The sequence below is a fragment of the Aspergillus pseudoviridinutans genome (genome assembly GCF_018340605.1).
Source record: "Aspergillus pseudoviridinutans IFM 55266 DNA, scaffold_1, whole genome shotgun sequence".
NCBI lineage: Eukaryota > Fungi > Ascomycota > Eurotiomycetes > Eurotiales > Aspergillaceae > Aspergillus > Aspergillus pseudoviridinutans.
Genome location: NW_025091281.1, coordinates 1,568,462 through 1,589,897, shown reverse-complemented (window position 1 = coordinate 1,589,897; position 21,436 = coordinate 1,568,462). Strand labels below are relative to the sequence as shown.

The window sequence follows — 21,436 nt, the reverse complement described above, 5'->3', positions numbered from 1 at the left end:
CCCTGGTAGAATGTTTGGGTAGGGAAGAACGGTTCCCTACTTCGCCGCTGATAATGTGACGGCCAAAGAAAGAGGTGACGTGACGTGAAATCAGGAGGACTTGGACAACCATTTTGACCAGCTTTGAGCATTCTTTACATTTATATCTCTCCAAACGGCTCAGACCGCGAGTCCTACAAACAAAATAAAATTACGCATTGCAAAATTTCTCCTACCTTGTTGCTTCGGCGGGCCCGCCGTTCGACGGCCGCCGGAGGCCTCGCGCCCGCCGAAGACCCCAACATGGAGTGGCGAGAAAAATGTTATCGACGCGGGAAAATGCGAGGGTTTTCCGAGTTTCAGCCGAAGATCGATCTTTGTATGCATACATTAAACCTAACTACCTACTCCGTACAATAAGAGATAACTTAGTAAAGTTACCCTTCGCGACAAATGGTCAAATCAAGAAGTTCAACACAGCAGAACATTTAGTTGCAGGGGAAAGCTCCAAATCAATCATTGGTTTTTGAAGAGGATATAAAGCAAGAAACGGCAATCAACGGCAACGAGCACAATCTAACTACAAGGACTCGTGACTCAACGAGATGTTCGGTACCAAAATGCCTCCGGATCCCCCAAGCATTCTCCAACTGTGACCGCTGTCGACGGATTAGCATATGTTAAGCGTAAATCACATTATCAATAGACACATACTCTGCAATCCTCTCGCGCGGATCTCCTCAAGCATTGCCATTGTTAGTGTATGTACGGTTTGCTCATGCACATCGTGGGACAGGATGATGCTTCCGCCGGCGTTCAACTCGTTCCGGAACTTTTCAAAACTGCGGGAGATCAAATCGGGATGGTCATTCTCATAGTCCTTCGTGTCGATACTCGCGCTGATGACATGGTACCCCAGGTCACCCATGACCGACAGCACCAGCCCATTGAAAGCGAGGAAAGGAGGCCTCATGTATGTCGGATAGAATCCTAGGACTTGCATAAAGGCATCTTCCAATTGGGTCATCTGCGCGACAATGGCGGGATAGTCCAGCGAGGTGAGATAAGGATGGCCCCAGCTAAGAACAACTGTAAACTCCTACAATGGATTGAACCGGTGGATACGTACGTATGCGAGCCAATCTGATGACCTTCGTCGAAAATACGCCGCACGACAGCCGCGTCACCATGGAAGCTCCCTTTGTTTTGGCCATTGAGGAAAAAGGTCGATCGCGCACCGTATGCACTGAGAAGTCCCAGGAGATCGGGTGTGTAGACGAACGGTCCGTCGTCGAAGGTCAGAGCGACCGTACCAGGAATGACGCATCTGTCCAAGATGGCTCCGAAGGGCACAGGGGAGTTTCGTTTTCCAATGGTCTCATTCAGAGGAGATGCCCAGCTTTCGCGAACAAGGTTTGAGGCAGAGAGGAAAAGAACGAACATAGCCCAGCGGCGAGAGGAGACCATGATGACGACCGGCAGCTAAGCAAAGAGTAAAAATGAATAAAGAGTGTGAAATATTGATAGTGCTTTAGTAAGTGGTATAGGTAAGGGTCTGGAGGTCTGTATAGGAGGAATGACAAGAAGAAAAGAATCGGCATTGGACACAGTAGACTCAGCGCAGAATATTTATAGCCTTCTGCCTGAGATGGAAAAGGAAAGACGAGGAAGGTGTAGCTCAGGATAAGGAAGGCGTGTCTGCCGCATCGTTGTGATGCTAGCACTTGCAAGAAGTTTGAGTGGAAAGAATATGGGAAGGAGGAGACGAGGACTTCTAAGCATGTAGAGACGCAGGCTTTCAAAGCTTTTGTGGGTGCCTTCAGAGCATGCGCTTTATGGACTATTAACAGTTTCTTTTCGAACTGGAAGATTATGATGACATTAAACAGGCCAAGTGCATGATTTTCGTAAATGATTTTCGAAAGTATATCTCTGTGAAGTCAGCATTCCATCAAGAAAGCTTTCAAGTTCATCTTCCGAATCCCAGCTACATCGCGCACCCACACATGACAAATATAGTTATGAATACATTGATATAAAGGTAAGGAGCAACGAAGAAAGACCGTCGATTTCCAATATCGGAAAGAATCTGAAAGCGATCATGCTCTCTTGGTGTACTTCTTCATAGAACGTCTCTGGCCCTTTTGCGATTCACGCTCAAGGAACTTGCGCTGCTCTTCGGCAGTCATGCCACGGAGGAGTCGCTCTCGCTCCTCCTTCTTGATCTTCTCAGCTGCCAGCCTGCGTTCCTCTGCCTTTTCTTCCTCGTCAGCGCGGCGAAGCTTCTTGATTTCTTCTTCACGGACGTGCTTGATCTTGCGCATCACCTCCGGACGGAAATGAGCAGACGCAACGAGCTTGTCAGCAAAGCAAAGGAACTGGTTGAACAGTGGCATGGTGGCGGAGTAACCAGAAGCAGACGAGGGGAGAGACACGGAATAATGAATGCGCTTCCGGGGTGTAGTCTCCTCGATCCTGGGAGTAGTATTAGTCTCGATGTTCCGTTTTAACCATGGAATGACTCACTTCAAGGGCTTGTCGATGGGCTGGTCAGTGACAATGAAATATCTGAAAGAATCACCAGCCTTCTCGATAGCCTGAATCAATTCAGGTGTGAGGAGAGTGTCGGTGATTTCGGCACTCTCTGTCATAACGGTAACCCAGGATGGTAGCTTGGCATTGTCCTTGGTAAAAGTCATCGACGCATCGTAGCGATCCTGGCGGAACTTGCGCATGTGGTTCTTGTGCACAACAGCCCAGATGAAGCCATCGTAGGCCGAGTTGTTCACCTTCAGGGAGGAAGTATCGTTGGCGGGTACGGGAACAAAATCCTTTTCTCTGCCATCAAAGGTGTAGGCGACTGCGTCGAACGTCTCGGTAGGAGCCTGCCAGCTGTCGAAGAAAAAGCTGAGAGCATAATCGGACCAGTAAATGATGGGGTTGTACCGCTTGGGCAATTTGATAGACATGTCAACGAAGGCGACGTTCTGTCTGCCGGTGGCATAGGAGATGAACTCCTGCGCAGACTTCTCCTTCAAGATGGACTCCGGGGAGATCAATTCCGCAGGAGCAGTATCGGCCTCGCCGGTGGATTTGTGGACACCATCGAATCCCACGACCGCGAACTCGCTCTGGAGAGCCGGCGCATGAGCCTGAGCCCATTCCTTGACTCTCCGTCTATTCTTGCGCGTGCCCCAGAGATGAAATACAACAATCAGAAGGATCAATGGCATGACCATTGCTTCCTGCATAAAGTCCTTGGGAGAGGTCCGCTCCCAAACACGGTACCATTTTGTGTAGGGAACGGCGGTGGCACCCTGGGTGTCGAGGGCAGGGACCGACGACGACCCCGCTACTATGGACGCAGGGGACGGCTCGGGAGCCTTCACAAAGTCGGCAAAATCTAGAGAAGCGACAAGTACAGGTCAGGAGAGCAATGACAATAGGAAGAACGGAGCAAATGATGCCTTCCCAGAACCAATGGGGCAGCACTCACCATCCTCAACTTTGGCTGGATCTGACGGCTGAGAGCCGCCAAACATATTCTTTAGCATGCCAGCCATTGTGGAAGGAAGACCTGATCAACGGAGGCTTATCGCAACGTGGCAGAGGAGAGAGAGGCGAGGAAGCGAAGAGGGAGGGAAAGGGTTGGGGTCGATTTGACGTTCGCGATCGGAGCTGCGCTAAGGTGGTTTAGTCTGTGGAGCCGAACTCTGGGCAGCTCCAGACATAACCCCGAGATAAGTGATACCACGGTGCGCGACCGGTGAGGGCACGAGCTTCGTCTAGACACACAAAAATTTGATATCAAGGGTGACGACGGGGTGTGCTCATGAAGTTTACGATCTCAGTAGTAGATTAAGGAATTGTTGCCAGTAACATTGAGGCTTGTGTTAACACAATTTCGATTCCACCATCCCATCCTATGCCGAATACCAATGGCTAGTCGCTACCACGATGGATATAAAGAACAAAGAGAGATATGAAAGAGAGAAAGCGAGTGGGTGGGCGAAACAGCAGAGACAGATATACAGTTCGGACAAAAGAGTGAGTGAAGGAGTGGTATCCTGGGCAAAATACAAGAAACACCGCAAAGAAGACAAAAAAAACGCCGACGCCTTTTAGATATACAGTTCATCATACAGAAAGTCTAGGACCCGCTTCAAAAGAGACACCAGATGAATAAAATAGTCGAAATAACCAGCAATTAAAGGCATTGTCGTATCGGTCATTAAGTTTCCAGACTCGCTGGATTTTGAGGCACAGAGCCATGGAAGGAAGAAGAGAAGAAGAAGAGAAGAACAAGAGACTCATGAGTGTCCAGAATAATATGGATCAATGGCCATAGGCCGGCGGAGGGGACTCTTCTTGGCTGTGGCGGTCCCAAAAGGGACCGCAGGCGTTGCTTGCCATGAATTTCTCGTCTCTCATGCGACGCGCAATCTCTCCGGCGAGCCTTTCAACCAAGGCCTGGTCGACAACCCCGCCGGTAGGACTGTCATTGATAAACGGAAGGATTGTGGAGGGTAGTTGTCGCGATGACCCTGCAGACGAACCAGCGGCCTGTTTTCCCTTTTCAAGAACAGAGGCACCATGGGCGCGCACAGTGGCACGAGGCGTGGCGCTCATGTCCTCGTCCTGAGTGGCCTGTCCGACAGGGTTGGACGATGGTTTAGATTCTGCCGTATCGTGGATCATCTCTGATGCAATCTCACGGCGGAGCGCAGGCCGAGAAATACTCATACGGTGTCGTTCGGGAATTGTAGGAAGGTGTAGATCACTATCCGGGGACAAGGGCGGCGTCACCGGATCATCGGTCTGTTCATCTAGGACGGGAAGAGGGGCTGAGCAGATGGAGGGAGCGCTGGTCGACTCGGTAAATGCGCTCTCATCGCTCACGCTTGGTGCGTCATCAGTAGTCTTTGGGCGACGCAGATCCACAACACGCTTCTTTCGCCTTCGAGCATGAGCCTTCGAATGACGGCCAGCCCCTAGACTCAAGCCATATCCGCTAAATGTGTGGGAAGGTGTTGAAGACCGACCCTGGCTCGAAACCATGCTGGCCGAATCTGGGAAGGACGACATACTGCCAACGTGGGACTGCGTTCTGGAAAGGACGGGACTGAAAGGTGACGTCACGCTTCCAGAGGCATCGGTAGGATCTGAAGGCGAGGTCCATGCGCGGTAAACCACCTCTCGAATGGAAGGGGTGAAGAGTGATAATGTTCGTTGAGAATCCGTAAGGGCAGCCAAGCGCAAAAGGTTTTTCTGAGAAAACAGCGAATGAGTCTCGACAGAGGAATCCAAGGAAAGCGATTCGATTTCTGACTCGTTCAAAGCGTTTCCTAGAGCGTCGACGGGATCTTGTGGTGGGCTGGCCAGAGGATCTTGACCAGGTCCTTCGCCATTTGTGCTTTCCGTTTGAGTCTGCAATTCCTCTCCAGCTCGGTACTCCGGAACCCACAACCGGAGCGACAATCGATGTATGATAGCGGGTAACTCATCCATAAAGAGGATACGGAGCTGCGCTTCAATTTCCTTTTGCAAGAAATCGCGCACAAACGGGATAGAGTCAAAAGTCGAAGAAACCTTGAGTGATTCGAGCGGATCGTTTCGGAAAACCACGGTGATTCCTTTTTGTTTCGAGAAGACCAAAATGACAAAGCCGGATAATTTAAAATCGGAAAGAGTAATTTGAAGAGGTATTGTCAGAGGAGTACTGGAGAAAAGGGTCAGCTTATGCAGAGGGACAGCAAAACCTAGTCACTTACGCTGCAGCCAGAGGTAGGGGCGTTGCAAAGGAGGGTCGTGTGAGGAGATACGTATTCAGCGGATTCGCTTGGACTCGCGTTTTGAGAGTCAGAAATGTGTCACCCGAATAGGACATCTTGAAGATGCCTCGAAACCGGTCCTCCGCCAGGTCTCCAATCTCCAAGATCTCCAGCTCCGGGGGAATGGAACCAAGGTTGAGCTCCGTTACGATAATATCGTCGACGATGATGGGCGGTTTCGGCGACTTATTGAGCGCAGCTGTTAATAAATCTTGCGCACGAGTGTAGAAACTCGCGTCCGCCATAAGCGGCGACCAGTTGAAGTTGAATGCCATAGCAAAGCATTGAGTGAAGATGGAAGTGTTAGCTGACGGAACCCACGGCGCGCTAAGAAAAAATTATGTCCGTCCTTGAACGACGGGTAAGGCGTAAAGGGGGAATAAGAGAAACTGAGGAATAGGATGGAGTGGGAAAAGAAGATATGAATAGAAGATGGGATGTGAGGAGGAGTTGATGCGATGAAAGAGCCTCGAGGCTATGGGTTAATGCGAAAGGAAGGAGAGAGAGGAGTGAAAAAAGATGGTCGAAGCGAGGATTCCCGAGGCGCAGGGCTCCCGGCGGTACAGTGGGTAAAGTACCCAGATGGCAAGTTGACTCGCGTGATCCACGCGACACCTGGTGATGAGGTTCGACTTAAACAATGATCTTGAGGTCGTGGTTTAGGTTTTACAATTAGCCCATGTCAATGATTACTGAAAGCTATAGGAATACAAACAAGGACTGATGGAGTTGATGTTGTTTTTGGCAACATAGTGGTTGCGTTAATCCGTATTCGTCTTACAATCTTCAAGGGGGCGGGAAGGAAAAATAGCGAAAATAGGAGAACAAAAACAGAAAAAAATACGTCACTCTCAGTCAGCTTCAACAAGGCTCCTCATGCAAGTTACCTCAATTATTGCCTACATACTTAGCGATATTATTCCTTAGTGATAATGATATGCACAATTATGGAGTCTCTCAGGCATACTAAATTAATGGAGATCTCGCAGCAAGTAATGATGCAAGAATAATAACAAGATGACTCCATTTATCCCCATCAAACCCACCATCTTCGTTCCGGACTACCCCGAGTTTTCCGTAGACCCTCGAAAATTTGTTTTTCATCCTCTATCTAGCTAGACTAGGTACGCTAGCAGGTATGTATTGTCTCCGTTCGACCGTCTTCAATAATGACAATAATACTCTCCGCGCACCTGCACCTCCTTGTTTCAATTAATCCAATGTAGTAGATATTCCGTATTGTCAGCACTCGGCAGAGATCTAGGTCAATATTCAATGACTAGCGGCTCATTTCAGACGGGTTCTGGAACGTCTGGCGGGGAGCCAACGGGCCATAACCAGTTGCTATAGTGCAGATCTTAAGACCACCGCTCCCCCCCTGCATCAATTCAGTCGACAAGGCCGTCCCAATTTATCCCGTCATTAAACCTTCATCACGATGGTGGTTTTGGAAGGTTTTGTATGGTGACAGGAGTGACAGAAAACATCAATGCAACCACGCCGTTGGAAGTTATGCTTCGGCTAAGAGCCTAAGGTCGTCGGGCGTCAGATTCCTTTCTCGCTGCTCTCGGGTCTCGTTTTCCCAAAAGAGGTCTGCAGGGAAACAGCTTGAGGAGCCAGCCGTTCTGCCTATCGTCTTCCACGACCTCGCTTCGAATGCTGGTGATGATTGCACTGATCAATGACTACAGACCGTCTCATATGCCATCTCATATGCTCCGACCATTTTCCTCAGTCCGCACTTCCACTAATGCGCGGCCTCATACCATACATGGCCCTGCATAGCTTTGCGTGTGAACTGAACCTGAGGTCCAAAACTCATTTGGCATGCATTGTCCCGCCCTGCTCAAGTGAATCTGATCTCGCGGAACGCGGACTTGCAATGAAGGCGGCTCTCTTCTTCTGTCCCATTAACGAACACGAGACTCGAGCAACGGGCATGCCACCATAGTGGTGCACGTATCATGGTTAAGGGTTGTGATTTATATCCTCTGATGAACTAGTCAAATTCATCAGGACAGTTTCACATCAGAGTACGACATATCTTCCGTCCTTATGGAGTAGATCTGCGAAGTTGAGCAAAGGCCCAGAGATAACAGGAGAATGTGTCTACTCGGAGATTTCACCCGCACTTGGCAGAATTCAGGAGCACATTTGCCCAGTATTCAAGCCTGCAAGCTTTTATTTTAGAAAGAAATGTCTGTTGAACAAGTTCCTGGCAAAAAGGGTTGGATAATGAACAAACAATGAGAGAAGATTAGTATATAAATCAAGTCACGTGATCTCGCCAAATGCCAGGTTCACCCGGGCAACTCCACACTAGTCTGGTTTTGGAAATACATCAATAGCCCTGACGTCCAGATTGTCCTCTTATGAATACCAGAATGAACGGCAAAACAAATCCCATTTGATGGCCGGTTCCCCTGAAAGATAACATACATACAATATCCCGACAATAATCCCCATCACGATGCTGGTACCACCCTCACCAACGACTGCAACCTACGCGACATCATGGGATTCGAAACCAACCTCGAAAGCACGCGGTGCCCAAAGAAGAGTCTATGGAAAACGGAGAGTTGATGCGCCGCGAGCAGTCTTTGAACAGGGCAGCCCAGTAAAGTCTCTGGAAAGGGCGACAGAGAAATTAGTTCAGGATGCCGTGGACTGCATACAAGCGAAACTGGCTGAAGTTACATTGAACGAATCTCCTGTAGATGCGGGGAACGAGCAAAAACCTGCACAATCCTTGCATGAAGGAAATGAAGTGGAACATACGCCCACACCAAAACTCGAGCCGCTGAAGCCAGAGATCGCCCGTACTCCATCGCCAGCGCAAAATACACCGAAATCAGAGAAACGCTATGAGAGAATGGTAGAGGTCAGAATAACTCCGAGAAAGCTTCAGACAGAGCCTACGAGCGAGAAGAAATACGAGAGCGTTACACACAACAAAGCTAGGAAGCCGAGGCAGAAGAAGTCCGCACAACGTCTGTCCTCAGGCTGCGTCCCCGACGGAAAAGTCAACGCGTATGTCCGCGCCGTACTTGACGAGGCTGTATCGCCGATTGCCGCCCAGGGTGTCCAGAAATTCAGTTCGTGGGCTGCTCGAGCTGGCAATGCGCTTGAGGTTGTGAAATTGGCTGAAGGATCTTACGGAGAAGTATACAAGCTGCGTTTGAGAGAGGAAGTTTGCCTGAAAGAAATGTCCAAGTTGAAGCTGGCACGCTTAAGGGCCTACGGCGATGGAGTATTCAAAGTCGTTCCGTTACGAGCGCAGAGCGGCCCCGGTTCGAAAAAGTTCACGAGCATTGAGGAAATCGTTTCCGAGGTCAAAATGCTCAAATACTTGGATCCGATTCCAGGATTTGCTCGTTTTCGAGAAATCCACGTCGTTCAGGGTCGATTTCCGGACTCTTTCCAAGTTGCCTGGGACCATTATAAAAAGACAAAAGACGATTGCATGAATCCTAACCCTTCGAGTAAAAGGGCGTATCCCGATACACAGCTGTGGGCGATAGTGGAGATGGACGATGCCGGCTGCGAATTAGAGAAATTCTCCTGGTCTTCAATCTTTCAAATTTATGATATATTCTGGGGCGTTGCAATGGCGCTCGCCAGAGCGGAAGAATATGCATTGTTTGAGGTGAGTACCAGCACAGTATACACCGAAAAGCCAGTGGCTTACCCTGTTGAAGCACCGAGATCTTCACCTCGGCAATGTGTGCATCAAGACAACACGTCCGGACGGTTGTATGGCGCCTCCATCCGATATCGAAATAATGCGCCAATCATGGACTAGCGGCTTTGGCCTCAGCACATTGGAAACCACTATCATCGACTACTCTCTCTCACGCGCGGAGCTGCGGGCCAGTGATGATTCCGACGAGATTGTGGACATTGCTTCATCAGATCTCGATAAGAAGCAAATTTTCGATGCCATCGGCCGAGACGAGGACGAGGTTCTGTTGAGAGACACGTATAGACAGTAAGACCAACCCTTTCGTAACGTATAATATGGCAATCATGATATTAACTTGACATTTAGTATGCGCGCAGAGCTATACACGGGAAATCCGGTCGATACCGGAAAGACCCCCGATATTCCAGGCATCTGGGCGGAATACGCGCCTCGAACAAATCTCATTTGGCTTTTATTCATCCTCAAGAATCTTCTCAAGAATCGCAAGAGCGAGCCCTCTCAACCGGCCGCAACAAGATCACCCTTGGCCCCCTGCTCACCCAATAAAAATATCGAAACGAAGCAGGCGAAAAAATTCGGCGAGAAAGCTAAGAAGCCACTCCTTGGGCAAATACATGTCACGGAAGCAGATAAAAAAGTTTCTGTCTTAAAGAAGTCACTCGAGGACAGACTAAAGTCCGTCTTAGACCTGCTAGATCTCGAGCATGGCCATAAGGACATGTGCTGTGCTGCGGATCTGGTAGCTTACGCGATTGACTCGCAGTGGCTAAGCGAGGAGGACTTTTTCTGAATCACATCATTGATACACCTGCATCTGGGAGGCGACAGTGGCTTATTTCGGAGTTAGTTACATTGCAAGCATACAGGGTCATCGCAATGGTAGCAGCTGCACCGGACGTTGTATTATTATATTTTCCTTTGGATCAGCCTACTCGCATCTGCACAGCCATCGCCAATTTTGAGCGTTCTACATTTTTTCATCATGTTCATCTTGAAGTGGAGGAAATATTCATCTCTCCTATTTAGGCTGCAATTCGAGGAACTGGCGCTATTTCATTCTTCAAATGCTATTTCATCCATTCTTTCACGATGGGATAACCCAGCTATGAATCCAAGTGCGCAGCTGAATGCGGGCGAGCTAAGTCACGACCGTTGTACAAGGGGACGAAACAGAGTTTTGAGGCTACATTTTGTGAAGGCATCACTGAGCTATTCCATGCTGTCTTCTTCATATCGGCCATCGGCGCGAGAGATCATTACCTTCAGCGGAGGCCTATTCCACAAGTTGTAGGATTCCTGATCAGCCCAGTCACCGCTTTCAGGACATAGTTCCATGTCTAAATGCCAGAAGACCTTGGCTAGGATGAGTCGCATTTCCGCATTTGCTAGGCTGGAACGAATTAATTATCTGATGAATTGAGGGCAATCTATTGAAGATTTGGAATTGGGCTCCAAACTGGAATCACTTACTGTTGGCCAAGACAATTGCGAGGCCCGTATGAGAAGGGCTGAAAAGCCTCTTTCCTGTCCATAGCGAACCGGCCATTTATTTCTTCCTCAGGACGTGCGAGCCAGCGTTCAGGCATGAAGGAATCCGGGTTGTGGAAGTTCGCGCTCGAGTGGAAGATCGACCAGAGAGATATCGAGACCGATGTCTAGATCAGAGTCAGCTGAAAGGAAGCGAAGAGAGTTCATCAGGGGCCCGGACTTACCCCAGCAGGCACGTATTCTCCATGTATCATCGCTCCCTCATCGGGAACAAGCCGTGGTAACATCGCAGGAATTGGAGGATAGATCCGCAGGCTTTCTTCCAGCACGGCATTGAGGTAAGAAAGCGTGGCAATGGACGACAACCGAATCTCCGATGGGTCTTGGAAACTGCTGCGGATTTCAGTCACCAGTCGCCGGTAGGCACGAGGGTTCTTCAAAAGATAGAAGGTACACCCAGACAGCAATGCAGCCGTGGTCTCACTGCCGGCCAGAACCAAAGTCGCAGCGTTGGCGTCGATTTCTTGCCGCGACATGCGGTTCTCGTCGTCTTTATGCCTGAGGATATACGAGATGAAATCTGGGCGGTTTGTCTGTCTGTGCAACCGACGGCTGACTTTCTCCACGGTCAACTGGAAACTTGCCTCTCGTCGTAGATGCAGGTAGCTCGGGACCAGCAGCTTCGTCAAGGGGCTTAGGAAGGGGAAGAACCAAAGAATCTTGAGGTAGACGCTGAGCTTGACTGCATCAAGCATGATGGATACCCACCAGTGATACTTACTATCTTTCAGGCAGTGGAACGGCTCGCCAAAAGCGAGGTCACCGATGAGATCAAACGTGGTGTAGTTGTACCATCTGGTGATATCGACGGCCTCCGAGCGCGAATGATGCAGTTGCTCTCGCAGCTTTTGGACGAGAAGATTCGCATAAATGTGCAGTAGCGGTTCCTGCTCCCTTAGGGCTCTGTCCGAGAATGCATGGGCAAGGAGCCGCCGCATGCGAATATGATCGGACTCTGCCGCTGTGATGATTGCGTTCACGCCATTAGGTGTCGGGACATAAAGGGAAGGATCCTTGGGAAATGTTCTTTGGCCCTTTTTCGTTCTGTGTCCGTATATCTCCTTCCAGGCCTGTGGAGTTCGGTAGACGAGTGCATTGGGACCAATGCGGACCACGTCGCCATATCTGTCATGAAGATCTTTGACTTTTGAGTGCACTTTGCCACGAATCTCCCAGACAAGAAGCGCAATTGGGGATATAGCAGCAATTTTGGGTCCTGGATATCGGCTCAAAGGGTGAAAGTATATAGCATAGATCGAATGGCCGATGAGGTAGATAGAGCCCTGTTGTCCGGTCAGCATCCGACGGCGACAGTTTGCGGTTTGTGATTGCTTCTCTACGAACCAGAAGCATGCTCCAACTCAACATTACCGAGAGCATTAGCCTATCGAAGTCATCGTGAATCCACAGAGCCATTTCAAGTCAGATCTTGAGGTTTACTTGTAATAGACCTTGATATGCGGCAACGCTCCTCATCAAGACTAGAGAGTGAGGACCGCAGGTTGTGAAGTATAGACCGAGAGTATGTCGTTGGTGAGAGATCATCGATCATCACCAGCGAGTTGAAGTAATTCAGATTAGATGATAATATTCCGGCATATTCATGTACAACTGATGGAGGCCAAAGGCCAGCTAGATGCCTAGCCATTGGCGTCTATTCATGGCCTGTATCCCTCACGTCTACCTTACCTGCAGTAGTGATGTAGAGCCCATCAAAACCGGACTCCATCATACTAGAACGACTGCCAATGAGGCACTATCTTCAAATAGGATAACCAATCAACACTTCAAGGTGTACTGCGAAAAGAGCGTGGATGTTAAAGGTAGCCTTAATAGGAAAATGTGTGGACAGGGGAGAAGCGAGGGCGGTTGTCACAAAGTACGGAGGGCAGTGACACGTTGCTACCGAGAAATACAGAACAAAGGAGATGAATCAGAATTCTCGTTCGTGTCCTTGTGCTCAAGGTGGAATGGCGAGTCCTCTTATTGGACAATGCAACAAACCTAGCATTATATGGTCATGATCCGTGATATTATAGGTCAAGCCTATCTCGTCTATATGCTCTTGCCTCCCAGAGGACATTCATATGTTGGCGATAAGGAAGCTCATGAGACTTCCTGCAGCCAAGCCACCCACAAGAACCATGCTCATGAATCCACCAGCGGCCTCTCGTTCATCCACAGAAACCCATTGACCAGTTCCCATCATACAACTGCTGCCAAGGTATCCATTGGAAACCCCGAACAAAAGCTGTACGACGAAGAGATAGAAGAGATCACTCTGTACGATGGCCCCTCTCCCGGCAATGTTACAAAGCAGGTAAAGTGGGATGAACCCAAGGCGGGCCAGAGAAATGAGGAAAAGGACCCAAGGACGATGGGCTAATGAAAGACTGGGGACAATGACTAACATTCTCCCAATTAAATCACCAGAATTCCAAGAGAGAAAAGCCACTGGAATGAAGACTTCTCGAGAGAATAACCGGGAACGATTGGGATCTTGATGTACGGACTCGATTTCTGCGGTGAAGACCGCGTACACCATAGTAATGGCAAAGCAAAGGAACAGAGCCGATGCAAGAAACCGTAGCTTCTTGAACAAAACCCAGAGACTCACCGTCTTATGAGCATGACCAGAAGGAATTGAATCGTGTTGCTCCTCTGACAACTGTAGGGATATACCCGACCGTCGTCTGACAAGGGAAAGGAAGGCGACCAGCGACATAGCAGCAATTGTGGTGGCTGTGATGAAATACATAAATGCGGACTTTGATGAAGCCTGAGGCATGTTTTGTCCCTTTCTCTCTGGCACTGCCAAAGCAGAGACAATTTGCACCACGCAGGGAAGCACGCCGGCTACTGCCTGTCCTGCCATAATTGCTTGTGTATATTCTTCTCTCCCGAACCCAGACACATAGGCAAAGACACCATTCTGATTGATGCCGGTTGCTAAGCTTGCCCCAAATACCATGAACATCAGAAAGCTGAAGTAGGCTTTAACATCGACATCTTTCATAAAGACTGTCGAAAGTGCCAATAGCGAGAAGACGACAATGTTTATTAGTAGAGAAAGCGTTACTCGTCTCGGGTATGACGCCCCTTTCTGCAGTTTGGCGAGAATGAATGCGGAGCCCAGGTTAGTGATGGTCGAGACTGTCAGAATCGAGGGTTGAAAATGGGTTGCTGTCCAGTTGTCCGACTGGAAACGGAGATAGAAATACGGTGCTGCGGCAAGAAACATATTCCTAATCCAGGTAAGGCAAGAGTCAGAAAGCTTTCAGGTAAAATCGGTAGGACAGAGGTCAGATGGCGAGGGAGGTACACAGTCGTGGGAACGTACCATGCCCACAACATTGACACCCCCAGAATAAAGAATACAGCATATTCATATCTGGAGAAAGGCGATTCATGCTGTGATCGTGGGGAGATTGAACCATGATCATCGTCATCAACCTCTGTAGGATGCACTATCGGCTCGTAGGCCTGTGGGCGAGTGATCAACCGCCGGACGCGATCCATTGCTCTTCTATATGGTTCGTTCAGTCCTTTCCAACAATAGAAAATGGATAGATCAAAAGAAAGCAATCAAGCCATAGTTAACATTTGATGGCTTGCAGGAACCACAGCCCGCCATGAAGCCAAGGTGCTTAACAGTGATGGTCGAAGGTGCTGTCAGGAGGAATAGTGCCAAGACTTGTGACCTGCGATGTCATGTGTTGTTGCCTTACTTTTGGGTTGCATTTAGCCAACGGACTACTCCGTAGAGGAGACTCGACAATCACCGATTTCAATTCCACGATTTCAGAGTGCTGCAGATGGGTGCCACTCGTGAGCACTGGTTGTGCCTATACTTCAATTTGACTCACTACATGTCCAGTTATGAGGTTTTCCCAAGGGACCTATTTCAATAATGAAATTCCGCCAACCTTTTGACACTATTGACCGTCTAGGAATAAATTTATAGACACAAAATAAAGGGGATATTCTATATGCCAAGATGCCAAACTCGCGAAGAGAGGAGTTAACGTAAGAAAACAAAAAGAAATAAGCGGACATGCAAGGGAGCCTATGGGAGCGCCTGGGGCCCCCGATAGTCTATCTAAAGCACTAATCACTCTTTCGCGATTCAGGGAAGATGTTGGTATCCTCGGACACCTCTGTCACGTCCTCGCTCTTCATGTCCCAAGCGGTTTCCTGCGCCACCGGGTTGGCAGCAGTGACGGGCTGGTCCGCAACCTCACCGCCACTCATCTGCCATTCCATCAATTTGGTGAAGGCGCCATCAGGGCGAGCACTGAGCTCCTCATAACTGCCCTGTTCGGCTACCCTTCCGTCGGGACCAAGGACAATAATCGTATCGGATCTCTTAATTGTAGAGAGTCGATGAGCGATGCTGATGGTAGTATTGTTACCACGAAGGAGCGCGGTAAGAGCGCTGTTCACAAGAGTTTCCGATTCTGCATCGAGAGCAGAAGTTGCTTCATCAAGTATGAGAATATCAGGATCCTTGATCAGAGCTCGGGCAATCGCAATGCGCTGCTTCTGGCCACCAGAAAGCTGAGCGCCTCTGGGTCCCACCTGGGTGTCGAGTCCATCCGGCTGGACAACAGAGTCAGCTGCATGTGTAAACCAAAATGGAGGTTGATTAACTTACAAAGTCACTTATAAACTGGCAGTTCGCCTTGCGCGCAGCTGCAACGATCTCTGACCGTTTGGCCTGAGGCTTACCATACGCAATGTTCTCGGCTATGGTCCCCGAAAATAGGACAGGCTCTTGGGAGACGATGCCAATCTTTCGTCGAAGGGATTTGGCGTTCATATGGGCAATGTTTTTGCCACCGATTAGAACTCTTCCTTCGGTAGGAGAGTAGAAACGGAGCAAGATGGAAGCGATAGTTGATTTCCCACCTCCCGAGGGCCCGACGATAGCAACGTTGGTCCCTTGGGGAATTTCGAAATTGAGATCTTTAAAAATGGGAACAGCAGGCCGAGTTGGGTAACTAAAAGTCACGTTTTCGAAGCGAATAGGTCCTCGCGCCGAAACGACCTTCTCGCCCTTGGTGGGAGATATGGTTGGCTGACGATCCTGCAATTCGAACAGTCGACTAGCTGCCCCGACACCTTTCATCAGTTCAGAGTAAAAGCTCGAAAGACCGAACATGCTTGACCCCGCGTACGCCGTGTACATCAGGAATGAAGTTAATTCTCCAATGGTTATGGAACCAGTTTGGACCATGCCTCCTCCTACGTAGAGCAAAGCCAGGATGGTCATGTTGCCAGCGAACCCGGTCTAGACAAGGTTAGATCTATGCAAAGCGGTAGGGTTGGGTGACAGATGCGTACGGAGCTAAAGAATGTGGCACTGATCAAGGATTCCCTTTTGCCAAGTTCAAAAATCTTTCGCACTTGATTGTTATACCGGTGAACCTCGAGAACCTCGCCAGCAAAGGACTGGCTAGTCTTGACATTGCCCAGACGCTCCTCCGCAATCTTAGTCAATGTTCCAAGATTTCTCTGGATTTGACGGCTCAGGTTTCGAATCGCTCGTCCGTAGAAAAACGCCCCAAGGCCGATAGGAGGGAGGAGGAGAGCCAATATACTGGAGAGCTTGAGACTGACGTAGGCCATTAGACCGAACCCCGCTGCACCGCTAACTGCCGCGCGCAGTCCATCGGACAGGTTCTGTGTAATACTCTTGCCGACAATAATGGTATCAGAGCTAAGACGAGAAATCAAGTCACCGACCCGATTCGCATCGAAGAACTCTGCATCTTGCACAAACGTCTGGCGGAAGAGTTTCGAGCGAAGCCTGGCAACGATGCGCTCACCAACAATACGCAGGATGATAATGCGACCATAGTTCGCCGCAGCGCCCAGAGTGAGAATTCCAGCCAATGCACCATAGAACATGGGAAGGCTCAGACCGAAGAGCTCATTACCACCTTCTGTAGTCGCTTTTGTAGCCGTATCCATGATCTTCCCAATTGAAAATGGAATGGACATCGTAATACCAGACGATACCAGTAAGAAAAGAAAGGCGAAGACGAGCTTCTTCGCCTCCGGTCGAGCGATCAGTAAGAGCCTCCATATTTCCCTGAACCCGGCCTTCTTTCCAGCAGCACCATCTTTGGCGAGCTTCGCGCTGAGGTTGACCTGTGCTGCCTGAGCGGCTCTCTCTGATAGCTCAAAACCTTTCTCGATGTCCTCAAGCTCCTGATCCTGGCGTATCTCTGACCTCACTTCCTGACCGAGTGTCGATTCGACGTTCGGCTTTGCCTCCAATGGTCGCTGGGAGGTGGAAAGCAGCCTGACTGTACTCACAAATCGCGGTTGAACGGTTGAAAAACCATTACTATAGACATTGGCGTATAACGAGGACGGGATTGCGGATTGACGCGGGCGCGGATTGCAACTGTTGCTCATTGACCCGGTGCAACCCGAAAACTGTCGGACGAGACCATTGCGAGCGCTGTGCGTTGAGGAAATCGCGCAGGCGTTAGGATATAGCTCAGCAAAGAGTGCTTGTCGAGGAACTCGCTTCGTGCTCAACCCAGGAGCCCAGCAGGGAAGCGATCTAATCCCGCGCATCTGGAAGTTTGGAGAGAAGATGCGGAATTGGATGGGGATTCAGAATGATGTCACGGAAGAGAAGCTGGATGCCATATCTCGTCGCGGAAACACTATTGTTGTGCTGATCATGACACTGTCGAGCTCAATTGCTGCTCGAGGAATGGACAGGTGCTAGCAACGCTGATGCGATGTAAAATGCGAGCGTCAGCTGAAGTTGAAACTATGCTTGTTCGGTCGGTCGGACAGGCATCGGAGTCGGCAGCGCGGCTTTCCCTAAAGGCAAGATTTTGCCGTCTTGAACCGCCTTCCACGGAGGTTCGGCCGCAATCGAAGCTGATCGAGAGCTTTCGATGCATGTGACTTAAATATAACATTGAGGTTCACATTTGTTTTGAGCCGCTAATTATCTTGCTGGCCTTGATCGAGTAGCTTGAGTCATTCAAACTTGATGATCTCTAGCAGCTTTTCTCTTGAAACGCACATCTTTGTGAACATAATTGTCTCTTATTATCATTCGTCGTCCATACTGTTGTAATACTTTCTTTCTACCCCGCCTATCGCACCCCTCATAACATACCAGCAACAGCTCTTCGTTGAGCGTATTACCACGAATCGCTGCGATGGTTTTGGACTACAGCAAATGGGATGCTCTTGAACTGTCCGATGATTCGGATATTGAGGTTCACCCTAATGTCGACAAGCGCTCCTTCATTAGAGCAAAGCAGGCTCAGATCCATCAGCAACGGCACCAGCGCCGTATGGAGATTGAGACACTAAAGTATGAGCGAATTATCAATGACGGTCTCCTCTCACGCATAGATAAGCTCCTTGCATTGCTTCGCGAGCATGAAGGTTCTTCACGGGATCCTGAGGAGCTGGTTTTCCAAGCCGTGATGGAGTCGGCAAGCAACCCTGCTGAAGACCAGGCACCTGCCCCACCAGAGGGCGTTCATACACACGAAAAGGAGCAGCCGAAGTACTCTCAAATGCTAAGTGCTTTAGTTGATCAAGTTAAGAAGGAGATCGGCGAGGCGAGTCCCGATACCCGATACCAGGCATACATCAAGGGGGTAGAAGGTCACCAGGACAAAGTTCAGGGGTTACAGAAAGAATTGCTGGCTCGTCTTGCGCAGCTGGAGAAGGAGGAGTCCAGCAAGATTACGAGCGATATGCTGCATACTGGATTCGACACATCCTACGTATCAAAATCAATGGATAAGGGCAAGGCACCGGCTACGGCGAAAGCAGAATCTGTGGAACTTCTAAATCCACGTGCAGTACACAATGATGCACCGAAAGCTGATGATAATGAGGAAGTCGACCCGGAAGACGTCAAAGCGAGCGATCTGGCGAAGAAGTTTGCTCGCATCAACCGTAATGACTATAGGGCATTGCTTCAATTCATCTCGGAACATCCAGAGATTGTCGCAGAGAAAGAGACAGACGGCCTTCTAGTTGAAGCTTTCAACAGCCAGATGGAAGGAAAGGAGGAGTATGCTCGTCAGTGTGTACACCAGGGGCTGTTGTTGCAATATTGCCGCTCTCTAGGTCGAGACGGAATCTCACTTTTCTTCAAGCGGTAAGTTCAAATTGTCAGTAAATGTGTGGAATTGTTGCTAAGATAGTCTGATCAACAGAATAACGACGAAAGACCATCAGGCGTCAAAGCTTTTCCGCAACGACGTGAACGAAACGTACAATAAAATCAAAACCCGTGCAGCGGAACTTGCCAAAGATAGCTCAGCTGCCAATGACCCTGCTGGAGTAGAGCAGATACAATTGCATGCCGTCGATCCCAACACCAAGATCACTATCAATATCCCGCCCGCAGACAGCAATGACCCGGCAGAGATCGAAGCTCGCCAGATCTTCGAGTCTTTCTCGGAAGATCTGCAGAAGGCACTGGCCTCGGAATCCCTTGATGAAGTCAACAAAGTACTTGGTAAAATGCCCGTTAACGAGGCCGAAGAAGTCGTGGAGAAGCTTGGGGCTGGCGGCTTGCTAAGCCTTGAAGAAGGCATCGTTGACGCGACCACAGAAGAAGGCAGGAAGAAGCTTGAGGAAATTGAAGCTGAGGGCAGAAAGGAAAAGCATGTGGAAGATATTGGTGAACCTGGCGGAGATATTACCGAGTTGGATTAACGCAACTGGTGAATGTTATAGTTACTCTTTGAGCCGATTGAGTTCAGTCGTCTATTCTGCTCAGTGTATTGCAGACTGTATCCAGGGTTGTTCTCTCCGGCTTTGAAGGATTCCAATCAAGACCACGTAACAAGTGCCACTCGTCGGCCATCTACTGCATGCTACCATAGGTTTAACCCCTGGCGACTTATACAAATTGTCTAGGGTGGGAGCCGCATGGAAGGCGAACTATAGGAGTAGTTATTTCGTACACATATTTACGAAGCTGATAAATAGAAGGGAACAGACCGAGGTTTAAAAACACAGGTGCCAGAAGGATATGCCAGTAGTAAAGGAATCAAACTGTAGCTGGAGCACATACGCAAGCCATCAAAGCTGGAAACCTCGCGCTCTAATCATTGTGATCAAAATGATAAAACAGAAGGCATCGTTGATCAAACGCAAGTAGTGATGTTCGTGAGCAAGATGCGAGAACGGTATGAAACAGGGTGTATTGTCATTAGATAATTTATTTCTTTCAGTCTCTCGATGATCCGTCGTCCTCCGTCTTGCTTCTCATGTCAAGGACTGGCGCCCGGCCTTTAGATCCCACTGACACCTGGGGCATTCTGATCCTTCTTCAGATCCAGTAGCAACTCACGGAAACGCTCCTTGCCGGATCCACTGGCACCACCTTTTGCGCCCTTTCCTGAGATGTCGACGAGCTTCGCGATGCGCTCCCAGCTGGTGCCACCAGCAGAGGTGTCTTCTCTGTTGGCAAGGAATTGTTCCGCATCAGCGCGGGTTTGAGCCCGGAGCTTGTCCGTCTTGTTATTGTAAGATACATAGAAATCGTCGATGTCCTCTCGAGCTTTCTTGATAGTCGCCTCCTTCTTCTCGTTCGAAATTTCGGCACGGCGGGCGATTTCTGCATCTCGTCTCTCACGCCATTCCCTTTACAATCCATATCGTCAGCGTGTGGATCCTCGCAGGTGGGCGAGAGCATAAGGAGTGGAGCGTTGCCAAAACAGCAAAGCTATGTGACGTACCTGACAGGCTCTGGCTCTTCCTCTGGCTCTTTGTAAGAAGGATAGCCGGTTGGCGGGAAGGGTGCGCCTGTTCCGGTGATTGTACCGCCAGGAGCAACTTGCTGTTAAGGAGAAGGGTATCAGTGCTCCGCAAACAACCTCGGCCCTAAGACGAGCAAAATAATACCTCATTCTGTGTTTCTATAGCAGGAAACGACGACTCAAATCCTGAGATTTCCTCAGGGGCTGCTTCGCCAGCTGCGGCTCCTTCCGCACCACCCAGTAAATCATCACTGATATCTGTAGCAACGTGGTCTTGAGCAGTAGCAAATTGTTCCGCATCATCTCCAAGAATAGCGCGCTCCCGAGCAAGGAAGTCGTTTTCATCCGATGCGCCGTTGGTTTCGACAACGTCAGTCTGGCCTGGGTGTATCCAGATTAGCATCATCAATCAGGTACTAGCGGGATTGTTGCGGGCAACCAACCCGCAGAAAAGTCCTCTAGTGAGGGGAAACGGTCCGCCATTTTTAAGTTGTAATTGAGACGGTTAAAGTCCCAGAATTGGCCTGCAAGTGCTGTAGTCAAGGTTGATGAAGGAAATGAGAATTGAGGTTGAATGTAATGCTCCAGCTGGCGCTTTGAGGAGGTGTGAATGA

General features: G+C 49.4%; 9 protein-coding genes across 9 annotated transcripts; 2 read left to right on the top strand and 7 right to left on the bottom strand.

Annotated features, from left to right (window-relative positions):
• Positions 1 to 576: 576 nt before the first annotated feature.
• Asppvi_000558 (chitin deacetylase) lies at positions 577 to 1,446 on the bottom strand (the record flags this gene model as incomplete). Its single annotated transcript, XM_043296867.1, has 3 exons — positions 577 to 638; positions 694 to 1,058; positions 1,109 to 1,446. 3 exons carry the CDS (start codon positions 1,444 to 1,446, stop codon positions 577 to 579), a joined length of 765 nt encoding a protein of 254 aa, XP_043152802.1.
• A 632-nt stretch (positions 1,447 to 2,078) lies between these two features.
• On the bottom strand, positions 2,079 to 3,542 carry Asppvi_000557 (CCDC47 family protein; the record flags this gene model as incomplete). Its single annotated transcript, XM_043296866.1, has 3 exons — positions 2,079 to 2,454; positions 2,506 to 3,382; positions 3,476 to 3,542. The coding sequence occupies 3 exons, from the start codon at positions 3,540 to 3,542 to the stop codon at positions 2,079 to 2,081; spliced, it is 1,320 nt and encodes a 439-aa protein (XP_043152801.1).
• Positions 3,543 to 4,314: 772 nt separating this feature from the next.
• Positions 4,315 to 6,085, bottom strand: Asppvi_000556 (MDM34 family protein; the record flags this gene model as incomplete). The annotated part of the gene is made up of 2 exons (XM_043296865.1): positions 4,315 to 5,698; positions 5,751 to 6,085. The coding sequence occupies 2 exons, from the start codon at positions 6,083 to 6,085 to the stop codon at positions 4,315 to 4,317; spliced, it is 1,719 nt and encodes a 572-aa protein (XP_043152800.1).
• Positions 6,086 to 8,280: 2,195 nt separating this feature from the next.
• On the top strand, positions 8,281 to 10,303 carry Asppvi_000555 (uncharacterized protein; the record flags this gene model as incomplete). The annotated part of the gene is made up of 3 exons (XM_043296864.1): positions 8,281 to 9,456; positions 9,509 to 9,798; positions 9,859 to 10,303. The coding sequence occupies 3 exons, from the start codon at positions 8,281 to 8,283 to the stop codon at positions 10,301 to 10,303; spliced, it is 1,911 nt and encodes a 636-aa protein (XP_043152799.1).
• Positions 10,304 to 10,722: 419 nt separating this feature from the next.
• Positions 10,723 to 12,362, bottom strand: Asppvi_000554 (cytochrome P450; the record flags this gene model as incomplete). The annotated part of the gene is made up of 3 exons (XM_043296863.1): positions 10,723 to 10,903; positions 10,984 to 11,168; positions 11,226 to 12,362. The coding sequence occupies 3 exons, from the start codon at positions 12,360 to 12,362 to the stop codon at positions 10,723 to 10,725; spliced, it is 1,503 nt and encodes a 500-aa protein (XP_043152798.1).
• Positions 12,363 to 13,144: 782 nt separating this feature from the next.
• On the bottom strand, positions 13,145 to 14,580 carry Asppvi_000553 (nucleoside transmembrane transporter FUN26; the record flags this gene model as incomplete). The annotated part of the gene is made up of 2 exons (XM_043296862.1): positions 13,145 to 14,306; positions 14,402 to 14,580. The coding sequence occupies 2 exons, from the start codon at positions 14,578 to 14,580 to the stop codon at positions 13,145 to 13,147; spliced, it is 1,341 nt and encodes a 446-aa protein (XP_043152797.1).
• Positions 14,581 to 15,168: 588 nt separating this feature from the next.
• Positions 15,169 to 17,649, bottom strand: mdr2 (ATP-binding cassette permease mdr2; the record flags this gene model as incomplete). The annotated part of the gene is made up of 3 exons (XM_043296861.1): positions 15,169 to 15,660; positions 15,716 to 16,351; positions 16,405 to 17,649. The coding sequence occupies 3 exons, from the start codon at positions 17,647 to 17,649 to the stop codon at positions 15,169 to 15,171; spliced, it is 2,373 nt and encodes a 790-aa protein (XP_043152796.1).
• Positions 17,650 to 18,251: 602 nt separating this feature from the next.
• On the top strand, positions 18,252 to 19,773 carry Asppvi_000551 (Hsp90 co-chaperone CDC37; the record flags this gene model as incomplete). Its single annotated transcript, XM_043296860.1, has 2 exons — positions 18,252 to 19,210; positions 19,269 to 19,773. 2 exons carry the CDS (start codon positions 18,252 to 18,254, stop codon positions 19,771 to 19,773), a joined length of 1,464 nt encoding a protein of 487 aa, XP_043152795.1.
• Positions 19,774 to 20,354: 581 nt separating this feature from the next.
• Positions 20,355 to 21,305, bottom strand: Asppvi_000550 (clathrin light chain CLC1; the record flags this gene model as incomplete). The annotated part of the gene is made up of 4 exons (XM_043296859.1): positions 20,355 to 20,706; positions 20,802 to 20,902; positions 20,968 to 21,203; positions 21,266 to 21,305. 4 exons carry the CDS (start codon positions 21,303 to 21,305, stop codon positions 20,355 to 20,357), a joined length of 729 nt encoding a protein of 242 aa, XP_043152794.1.
• Between the last annotated feature and the right edge of the window lie 131 nt (positions 21,306 to 21,436).